Source organism: Priapulus caudatus, unplaced genomic scaffold (genome assembly GCF_000485595.1).
Source record: "Priapulus caudatus unplaced genomic scaffold, Priapulus_caudatus-5.0.1 Scaffold206, whole genome shotgun sequence".
Taxonomy (NCBI): Eukaryota; Metazoa; Priapulida; class Priapulimorpha; order Priapulimorphida; family Priapulidae; genus Priapulus; species Priapulus caudatus.
This window is the reverse complement of record NW_014577267.1, coordinates 228,729-240,370: the sequence shown is the minus strand read 5'-3', so window position 1 is coordinate 240,370 and position 11,642 is coordinate 228,729. Positions and strand designations below refer to the sequence as shown.

The following is an 11,642-nucleotide window of genomic DNA, read 5'->3' as shown; positions in this document are numbered from 1 at the left end:
GGTCGGTCGACGTGAATGCGCTCCCGGAGTCTAAATTGAGGTTGCCAGTCGTCGCAATAAGACTAAATTTTACTACTTTCAATTTCATTTAAGCCCCTTGTACGAGGCATAATATGTATTCATCTATATTGATTGCGTAAAAACTGCTGAACGCAATGTTTTGTACCTTTGGCTTTTGGCTCATTTGCAGGATTTACTTTTCTGCATTCTCTCTTCCATCTTCGCGGGCTAGTCACTGAATTTGGAACAATGAACTGAGCAAGTTATCTCTTGTGGCAAGTTTTGTGTTGATTCTAATTTTTTTTTGCCTGTACGTAAGTTTTCCGCGACGCCGCTTGTAATGTTTGTGGGAAAGAACAACGTCGTCGCGTTTTCGACTGTGCGTCGTTCATGAATGGTTGGATGTTGTTAAAAGAAGGGTGTGACTTTGATAGTCAGGGGCAGTCGGAATTCGTAATTTTTATGGTCAGATGATATGCCATGGCGACGATTCATCGACTATATCGCCATGTCACAACCTGGGACGGGGTAGAATAGTGAACTGTACATACGATAATATCAAAATTATGACAGTAAGCCTACGGCTCTACGGTGACCACCTTAGTCTGGTGTGGCCATAGCAATTTTGATTTAACATGCACTATTTCATCAAACATACCGCCAAACCTATCCAGCCGCTCTTATGAAATTTATGACACCTACAAATTACAGAGTGGCTATCATGCCGGCCGCGGCATATATCTGACTAGATTACAATAATGCTAACCAACCCAAGGAGGATAGGGTTACAACGCGGCTATACCTTTTTGCGGAGGAATGCCCGAGTGAATCACTCGGCGGCCGCGTTTGCTGGGTGTCTATTTCAGAGACTAGAACTTCCAAACTGCGGTGTTATTCTAACACGAACCTTTTCTCGCTATGTCGCGGAACTTACTTGTATCGCAATACTCTGTATTAAACTATATAACCTGTTACAAAAATTCGAAGTGACGAGCGGCGAATCTTACTGAGCCGCCATTTCTGTTGACCTGTGACGTACTTCGGTTTGAGAGCGGATTCACCGACCAATCGTGAGGGCGCTGCGTTTGCCGATCGCTATGCGTATTGGAAATGCGTACGTCACAGCGTAAGCCACATGGCGCTCAGTAATCTGCGTCCTCGCACTTCGAATTTTTGCTAACAGCGTTTATTACGTTAATACAGAGTATTGCCGTTACAAAGTAAGCTTCCCGAAGATCAGCGGAGAAAGGTTCGGGTGTTTAGAATAACCCAGTTTTGAAGTTTAGTCTCTGAAATACACAGCAAAACCGGCGGCCCGAGTGATTCACTCGGGCATTCCTCCGCAAAAAGTATAGGCTCGCGTTGAACCCTATCCTCTTGGGTTTGGGTTACATTATTGATATCTAATATCTGACGGCTGCCGGCACGCGCTCTTTCGATTTCCTAAATGCCTGCGCCGTTTTGAATTTTTAGCGTTATCTCAGTAAACAATGGTGGAGGATTAGGCGTTTAGGGTTAGAATTAGGGTCAGAGTTAGGCGTTAGGTTAGAACTGCCGGGCATTTTAGGAAATCGCAAGACTGTGCCGCCGCTTGCGGTATAGGCCACACGGTAACAAAGATTAGTCTGGAAAACTATATCCCCCCATGTAAACAATGTAGCTTGCCCAACCAGTTGCGAGACTTAACACAAGGTATTTGCTGATAGTTTCACACTCATATGGTGTTCTGTCAGGCCAATGTTTGCATTTGTGTGAGTATAAGATGTGGCTCGTAACAACAAAGGAACGGTTTCTGTTTGTGTCTTGCAGGTATGACGACCTTGTGCAGAAACACAGCTGTCCTCACCAAGGACATCGAGGGCGACATTCATCCAGTTTGTCAAACATCAGGAGCTATGAGGTCGCGGTGGCTGTCGTAGCGAGACGGGAGGTTCGCAGAAAATCAAGTCCATGCTGCGCGCCAGGATGCTGACGAACTTCGTCGCTCGAACTGAAACCTACAACGCACTGCGCGCCAACAGATCGAGAGTGAATGAACAACGGATGCGCGTCGAGTACGACAAGGACACGCTCGATCGCCAGATGGGCCTCATCGGCAGATATGAACGACAACAAGATACAGGTCTATGCTGACAGCGCAGATCGGCGAGCGTCTCAGCTTCCTCAACGCGGCAACTCACGGCCGAGCGCACGACGGCCCAAGGCAACTTCGGTACTATCCGGACGAAACAGGCAGCATTGCTGTCGGTGTCGACTGCGACCATGCGCAGCTCGAGCAGCGCCGACGGGGAGACGTTGCCTGCGCCGCGAGCCGCTCCGCGTTCACTCTGCGGAACTCGCCGGCGAGTCGCCAGAAAGCGCGCGTGCCAAGCGCGCGACGATGGACGGGGGTCCTCTAACGACACGCCACGAGAAGCGCAAGAGCGCCACGGACGGCGACGCCGGTGAGCGTGCCACCCACAACTCGCATCGTCGCACGACGACGCCGTCACCGCTGCCCGAGACGGCCCGATCCGCGCCGTCTCGGAGATCAAGGCCGGCGCGGCCGCGCGAATCGCATGAACCGGAGTTTTCAGCGAGCGGGTCGCTCGCGGAAGCTGCCGAACGGAGGACGTTGGACGAGCGGATCGGAACGACCTTCGTTCTTGGGGGTCGCGGTCGAGCGCGCGGCGACGACGGGGTATGCATGCGTTCCGACGTCACCGGGATGCAGCCGCTGAACTCGGCCGGCAACGGGTCTCAACAAGCAGCACGCGTTCGTTCCGAAGGCGATCATAAACCAAGCCGGAGACGTGCACGCCGTGCCGGCAAGCGCATCGAAGTTCGGCAAGGCTGCGCGGCTGTAAGTGCAAGCGACTGCAAGGCCCGACGCTTGCCACCAGCGACTGCAAGGCCAGGCTGGCGCGCTGCCGCTTGCGTATCATGTCGGAACCCCAACCGCCGTGACGACGGTCTGGGTTCGTCGCCGACTTGTCGCTGTCCGCCCTACCTCCGTACATCCGCACTCATCGTCCCACTGCGTGAAAGAGGTCAGCGGCCGAGGCCTCAACGAGGTCTCGCATCTACCGGGTTGCCCGGCTTCGCGAGCCGGAGGTGAGAGCTGAAGGACACGTTCCTGCGCGGGAGGGCATAGCCGAATCTCTCGCGCATCGTCGACATCCCTCGTCTGCGCTACGATCAATCTTCTTGCGCCCACGCTCAAGGAATCCGCTCGTCACGCACAAGCTGTGGCAGTGCTTTCGTGCAGGGCGGCCGAGGCGAGAGCTCACCACCTGCTACAGCGTGATCGACTCGCTGCCCGAAGGAACAGGACACGATGGCGTACGTCGTCCTGGCACCTGCCAGAAAGTCGCGAGCTGCCGCGAGACGAAGATGTCGACGCGATAATTTATCGAAGCGTGTCGCGGCCGACGCTGCGTCGGTCAGCGGCCCCGACGTCAACCTGAACATGATGAGCGACGAGGACGTGCAAGCAGTTTGCTGTCGTGACAGGCGCTCATGTGAGCTGCGGAAACTACTGGGATCAGTTCTGTGCACGGATGCCGACGCGAGGCCCGGCTGAGACGAATGCCGGCTGGCGCCAAGACGCCCGAACACGGCCCGAAGCGCGATCGGTGACCCGACTCAACAGCTGCTGGGGCCCCTTGCAGGACGCCTTAAGAATGACACCGAGCAAGTCCAGCCGCGCACCTGGTCGCAGCGCTGCCAAGTCTGTTTCGGTCTAGAACTCCGGCACGGGGCAAATATTCGGTGAAGCACGGAAAGACACCGAAGCGCATGTACTTTGCTTCGCCGGTCCTGAGTGAGGGCGGTGTGCTCAGTAGTCGTGGTGTGCGCTGCTTTTTATTTTCTTGCTTTGCCGTTCCCTGCACGAGTGTATAATAGGTATTCAAATCTACTACTTTGAAATTTTTTAATGAAATATCACCAAGAGCAGATAAGAGACGAGAGCGTACAAGTGTAAAACTTGCTGCAAACCATGCTGCATTATTAGTTCGAATTAATAAACTTTTCCCGTCTATTGTTTGGACGATCCTTTGCAGTATTATTGATTAGCTGTCTTTTACTTGTTCATATAAAACCAAACGCATGTCCTACAGCCTACGCTGAGATAATGAGCTGGTGAAATCTGTATTTTCGCCGAATACCGACTCGAGTTCAGTGTGAACTTGCCGTCCCTCTCCCAAAGTCGTTATAACTTTCGGGAAACCTCGCGTGTCCGAATGACGTCTGTTTATGATTGCCATCAGTGATTGCACCCCCACCTCACGCCCACTACGCCCACCTCAACGCTGATGTATAGTAAACTCTGTGTATTACCGAGTGAGTCAGCTGCACTATGGGCGTACACAGCGGCCGACGGAAGCAACACACTGGAAACAGCCTTCGAGAGACAGTTCGCAGTTCACACTGATCTCGAGTCTGGTTTCGGCGAAAATACCAGATTTCACCGCTCATTATCTCAGCGTAGGGACATCGTAGGGACATGCGGTTTCGTTTTTATATGAACAAGGTAAGACAGCTAATCCATAATACTGCCAAAGGATCGTCAAATAAACGGAAGGTTTATTAATTCGACCTAATAGTGCCAGCATGGTTCTCAGCAGGTGTTTACCCTTGTTACGCTCTCTTCTTTATTATGCCTCCATTGATATCACTTGTGTGTGCAAGAACTGGCTTCTTATTATGTAGTTAGCAATCACCCCCTGAAATGGATTAGTTTAGATAACTGCGCCCACAAATCATTAATCAATTAGATTGCCCGTACGATACAATACATGCCACAGTGTACATTTGGGTTTGTAGTGCTGCTGCGGTAGCTGCAGCAAAGTATTGTGCTCTACTGTGTTTTATACTTGCTGAGGCGGTGCTAGCTTTTAGATTCAAATCAGTTTTGATGGAATATTCCACCTATAACTTTTATATTCTTCTAACGAACTGTAGTGATTTCTATTTCTGTCAAGTTTGTTGTTAAAAACATTATTTTATTCTGATGAAGAAAAATTCCTCGAGTAATGAGCAGGGCCATACTCAGGAATTCTTTGAGTGGGAAGTGGTAATTTTCTAGGAGTATAGCAAGAAGTTGTTTTATGCGAAGTAATGATATTTTAATGCAGTTGTAGTAAAACGTCCCTCATGTGATTTTCTTGTAAGCGGGAATCAAGTTTTTTTAAAGTGATTCGTTGTGCTATGAATGTACAATATTACACCCTCGGGGAATGTTGCGGTTGACACATGCTAGTATATTTAATCGAGGATTGTGGGAAACAGGGAAACGAGGTAGTATCTACCCACCATTATAATATAATATTAGGAGTTCACAATAACAGACTTGCTTTAACTGTTAATCTTGCTCCTAATGATCGTGCCACCTCGATCGCCTGATATCCAATTTTTACGAACAATTTTTAGTAAGAGTTATTTGCACTGCGAGCAGTTGTTAGGTAAAGGATGATACTACGTTAGACAGGTACATTAGTATGTTACGTCATATAGCTCCGGGGAAGCTTCCGTAGACTAAAAGTGCATTGCAGTGAGCAGTGACAATAATATTTCAATTTGATTTTTGTATGCAGGCTGTCTACATATGTTAATATGATCTAGCACTTGCACATTTACACCTAGTAGAGCTACAATGGTGTGTGGCCAGAAGTGACATTTAAACAAACAAATTGGTAGTTAGTAGTGGTAATTTGAGAAACAATGTCATGGAGTAATTGGTGGTAACATTGCCCTGCATGTATGGCTTGTCAGTCTTCTGATGTGATATTACGTCAGGAATTAATAATAACACATGCCAAACAATATATGGGCCATATTATATAACTCATTGATAATAGAAGCATGCATGGTAGAATGTATAATAGGATTAAGTGTTTTGGCCGACTCCTTTGTATATTCGGCCCATCTATATGCCCGCAATACAGTTGGACAGAAGCAAAGACGGCTGCGCTAATGTGCTTGCTCTGGATGTCTATATCAATTCTTATTTTTCTTAACCACATAAAGGCAAGGCTTTAGTCAATGTCTTAGTTAATGTTAGTTTAGTAAGTTAATCATTATTCATGATCATTAAATAGCTACGGTTGAAATTTCACATACATTATAAGTCGTTTCTTTGAATTTTTCTACAGTCGTCTTAAATCACCCAATAACAGGAGCGACATGCTTTACCAACATTTTCACATTACTTAAGAAACTGTTTATTGACATGGGGGTTTGCAATAATTACATTTTGCATTTGCCATTTTACATATACCTGAACCATGCAGCAAATCAAACCAAGAAATAACCACACTAAAGTTTTCATTATAAAATAAGTTTTACACGGATCCCAATCAATACAGAACCACTTAACTTAAAGTATGGCACATCGACCAAGAATTCTCATAAAGCTAGGCACAAACAAAATCCCGGAGCACGCATAGGCAAGTATAAACGCACAATTCACGATAGTAAACTGCTAACTGCTGATTTGTGGCACGGGAGCCCTCCTTCACAAGGCAAGTTATTTTGACAGGCCAAAACAAGACGGAGAACAGTGGAAAAACATTTTGACACATCGCAACAAAGCCATGCCAAAACGGTGAGATTCTTAGGCTCCGTGTGCCAAAGAATACTGGACGAATGCATATAAAACGTATACTGCCATCCAGTTATAAGTTGAGTTAACATAGCAATGTCAAGTAACTACTACAGACAAACAAATAGCCGGCTCTTAGAAACCCAGGCTTTCTATTTTACAATTAAATATTTCAGTTACCTAGTGCGTTCATATTTATTGGTCTGTGTGAATGAAGTACAGATGAAGAGCGCCATACATTATCGGATTGAACAATGACAAAAACCACGTAGTTGCATCAATTATCAACGTTTATTACGCATGGCAAAGTTCAAAAACTAATAGATATTGTGTGTAAGTTTACACGATTAGACTAAAATTCCTATGACATAGGCATTCAGTTTGGCTGTGTTTTTCCCCTTATGCGTATTATATGAGCCTTGATATAATGTTCTGAAGATACATCGATACATAAACAGTTGCAGTAACCTTTACAGATTACTGCCTTGTCAAATGAGACATGACCATGAACTTGCACAAACTAACAAACTTCTAATGCCGATCCCAGCTAACTACATGTAACTTTTGTATATATGGTCAACTGGTATTAATTGGATGTTTCAACTCAAAGCGTTCTAATCACAATCACGATGAACTGAGCCAAATATACATAACTTAAGCAGCCATGTTTTACTCTATACATAGCCTAAAACTAATTGTTGGCCGCAATGCGCAATAAATTATTATTTTTAAAGCCTGAGAAAAGATTTCAATTGCAAAAAAGATTCAAGCGTATTTTGCCATTCTAAGGCTCCTGCTCAGAATTCTTCTCAATTTCAAGCAGACTTTCTGGGACACAAAACGAGAATAGCCATTTTCCAGTCAATAGCCTATTTTACCAGGACTTTCCAGACCATAAACATGTCATTCAAAATTCCATGGACTTTTTTTCAGGTTTTTTCCAGTACACATACGAACGCTCATAGGGTCCTATGTCCCCCAGGATACTGCCGAACTACCTGGTCACTATTTGATTGGTTAGGGTTAGGCGAGTAGGCGTAAGCGCTCCTTAGACTCGTTAGGTGCCGAGTAGGCGAGGTATGCCGTCCGTCATATATAGATAGCTACCAGCGGTACGTTCCGCGGTATACCAGACCGTACCCAGTGTACGTTCATCACAGCAGCAATCCAAGGCCAGTACCGCGTGGACTAGGTACCCTTCTCAGCCATACGAAACCCTGCATAGATAAGTTTGCAGGACACTAGTGGATATATATACACCCTATTCTCACACCTATGTGCTGTACAGTTAGGACGATGAGATACAAGTGGGTGCTACCATAACCGGCTGCTACTGTGCAGATCTCTATTACCCAGTCGCGACTCAAGCATAATTTATTCCGAATGGAAAGCCGATTCAGAGTGGCATAAAAGAAAACACCGGGCCTGCTTTGAATGCCGCAGCGCGCGAGGCTCTGTTATGCCATTGTCAGACATCAACATTTATTCTAGAAGAAAAGTGATGTGAGGCACAAACGGATGCAAGTCTGGGCAGTGCCTATTGGAAGGTCTTTGGAGGCTTGCTGCTAATACGAATCTTCAGAGGCTGCTGCCTGGCTGCTACTGCCGATTGTCCTCGCGAGGGGCTGCCTACTGCCGATGTCTCGGAGGCGGCTCTGCTACATGCCAATGTCTTTGGAGCATCTGCTACAGCGAAGGTCTTCAGAGGCTTGTGTGCATGCGATGCTCCTCGGAGGCTGGCTGCTGCTGCTGCGATGTCCTCGGAGCCTGCTTGCTGCTGCTGCTTGCAGTGTCCTTCGGAGGATGCTGCTACTGGCGATGTCTTTGGAGCATGCTGCTACAGCGAGGTATTCAGAGGAGGCTGCCTACGTGCGATGTCTTTGGAGCATGCTGCTACACGAGCGCTTCTTCAGAGGATGTGCTAAATACGAGGTCTTCAGAAGGATGCTGCTGCTGCCCTGCTAGGTCTTCGGAGACAGCTGCCTACTGCGATGTTTTTGGACGGCTGCTGCTCAGCTGGGAAATGATCGAGCGTAGACGCGACACGTCCTTCTGCGTGCCGACTGTTTGCGGGTTGAAGTCGCACAGACGGCGCGATGCGCTTCCACTCTTCTCCGGGAATGTCCGTGTCACGCTCCTCTATGAATACCTTCTCTGATGCACTGTGAACACAGGATGCAAGCTGTACATCACGTGCCTGTTGCTCGAGGCCACGTTTTGAAATAATCTAGTGGTCATTTTGTGCTCAGTAGCTGCTTAGAAGTAAGCTGCCGTATGCCGTTTCTAGGTTTATTTGTTGTCATTTCAGTGCGCCAATCAATGCTTCAGAACTGAGCTGAGCATGCGTAAGCCAATTCCAGTAATGCGCTGGGCTCATTGCAGTCTGCATGTGTGTGAAATCATCCTTCCACTTACATCACCGTGTGAGTTACGTTACGTATAACTATACTGACTAGTTACGCCTAAAAACTTGGATTTGTAGATATGAACCTATGCGACATTCTGTCACTAAATTGATAACTGGTCAGCAAAAGGCTGGAATTGGCATGATTCGGTGAAGAATTCTTTTCCGTAGGATGCATAAAAACATGCCCATACACCGCCAGGCTAGATTCCTCGGATTCTCAACCTATATGCTAAATTTTAACCATTACGTTTATCTTGAATAATACAGCCTACAGGCCTGCGTAGCTGCAGGGCACAAACTTTATATGCCAAAACTTAGACCAATGAAGGTCAACACATCGGAATCCAAGACGTGGATGAGCTGAAACGTTTCTCTTTCTTACCGGGTTATCTGTTTTTGTTTTCTCTAGTTGCTCAGGCTTGAACGGGATACACTCATCCAGCTCCTTTCTTCGCTTGATCTCTCCAATCTGTTCTCTTTTTCTCATCCTCGCCCATCTATTGTAGAATAATCATGTAGTTACAATATTATTTATTATGTATGTTCTTTTGATTTAATGACGACTGCCCGCATTTCATGGCAACGAATTAATGTTGGTTGCTGTGTAGGGTGAAGGTCAACCTGAAGCGAGAAGACTTACTTACACCTAAGTGCACCTCTTCCTTCTGTGCCAGGATAATCATATGGGCAGAGGAGAGACACAGGTGGTCTACTTTTACCTTTGAAAATACGGGCAAATTGGGTGCTTGTTCACATGCTGATAAAAACGCATCACAGCGTTGACTGGCAGAGTCCTGCGGAAGCATCTGGGACAGCGCAAAAATCCTTCGACCTTTCTTTGCAATCTATTCATTCTGTTCTACACTTCTTATCTTCAAACCAATCAATATAAAACGAGAACGAAATTAGAAACCATGCCATGTCCAACCTTCTTGCTAATCGATCCTTCTGTTCTTCTCGCCACTTTTTAATTTTTTCTGGCTCCTGGCGTACTTTCTCAACCTGTAGCTATGGCGGCATAACCCTCCGCTGGCCTCATTCACCTCCACAGGCTGTGAACAAAAGGCTGAGCCTTGAGCTTCTAACCAACATTTTACTATTTTTGGGACAGACAGGAGAATTGTGTTTGGCCATGATACTACACCTACTAGTGGGCCGGATTTGGTCTCGCGAAAAATACCCCTTTACCGGAGATTTTGGGAACACGCATGCGGTCTCTTCGACCTCGGAGTGGAGGGGCCGGGCTACTAGTATCGTAGAATTTCGGAATAGGTAAGTATAACATCTTCCCTGTTACGGTAAAGTTAGTATCTTCCACTGAGCAAAATCTATCCAATTGTTAGCAACACAGAATTAACCCTCTTCCAAATTCACCTCATCCGTTGGCATGTACGGTTCATTAGATTCATCACCCTCGAGTTCTAGCTGCAACAAATGAGGTTTTACATCAACATACAGGGTGCGAAATTAACGGGAGTCCGGAGTCAAATACTCCCTGATTTACTGTCGGACTCCCTGATTTGACATATGCAGGAGTCCGTGTGATTCCTGAAAATTCTGCCATACTAACTAGTTCGTTCCAGAGCACGGCCTCGTGGAATTACCGTATTTTTTCAGTTAATGTCCAAAGAAAATTTGGCAGACGTGCAACTGCAGGAATCTTAAAAATAAGAACATGCATTATTGTTAATATCAGGATTTAATTTTGAACTTCAGACTGCGAACTCCGTAATTTTTCTGCGGACTCACTCTTTTTGAGGGTAGGGAGTCTGCTGGACTCCCTCCCGTGTTCAAAAGTTAATTTCTACCCCTGAACATACACTACGTGCCTCCCTAGTGTATGTAGGGACATTAATAATAATTTTTCACACCATACTTGGGGTTATTAATGTTTAGCTCTAAATCTAGCTTCTGTTAAGTTAGCTATGTGAATCACTGCATCTGGTAGTACCTGCCCAGTACGCATAGCATTTAGTGTGCGATCAAAGTGCTCTGGATGATAAAGTATAATTTTCATTTTATAATGTTACTTGTATTTTAGAGTTACCTATGCACATGTACAGATGTTACATTTTTAATCTTAAATTACGATTTTTACCTACATCCTAACGCTTGCAAGTTTGTACAAAGCAAAGCAAAAAGCAATGTTATAGTTGAAATACTTGGCAGAAATCTACCTTGTGTGATGTAGAAACCTTGTGATAATATACACTAACAGGTACGTTTGTATATCTGTCACATTGTGAATCAGAAATAAAACATCCAGAGAATCACACTGCTATTTTATTATACAATGCTTTGGGATACCATGAATACCATGTGGAAATGAAATTAACATGCTGAATTCTTTGGCACTTGGTGCATTTAGTTTTATATGAATTCCTTCCCCACAACCATAGTACTCACTAAATATCGTGAATAGCTGCCACCTGAAGCCACAGATTCTACTTTCTAGTCAATTATTTACATCCTATTAATCTAGCAATATTTAATTAACTTGGGCCATTGTAATTTGTGATTTCGATATATATATGATATCATTTCATTTGATGTTTACTATTAGTAATACTGGAATAGTTATAGAGAACAATAATTGATATAACATGCATGGCTGCAGCACTAGCAGGTAGATAACTATATATACATTTATAT

General features: G+C 45.5%; 1 protein-coding gene across 2 annotated transcripts in view; it reads right to left on the bottom strand.

The window, feature by feature from the left end:
- LOC106807288 (clathrin light chain B-like) overlaps nt 1-11,642 on the bottom strand; it is a 17,014-nt gene that overhangs the window by 2,600 nt on the left and 2,772 nt on the right. Inside the window, exon 3 of one of the 2 annotated variants that reach the window (XM_014809588.1) lies at nt 10,365-10,415. The exons of the other annotated variant lie outside the window; for it this stretch is intronic. Coding sequence (XP_014665074.1) covers nt 10,365-10,415 — 51 coding nt within the window. The remainder of the gene's footprint in view (nt 1-10,364; nt 10,416-11,642) is intronic. 2 annotated transcript variants of the gene reach the window in all.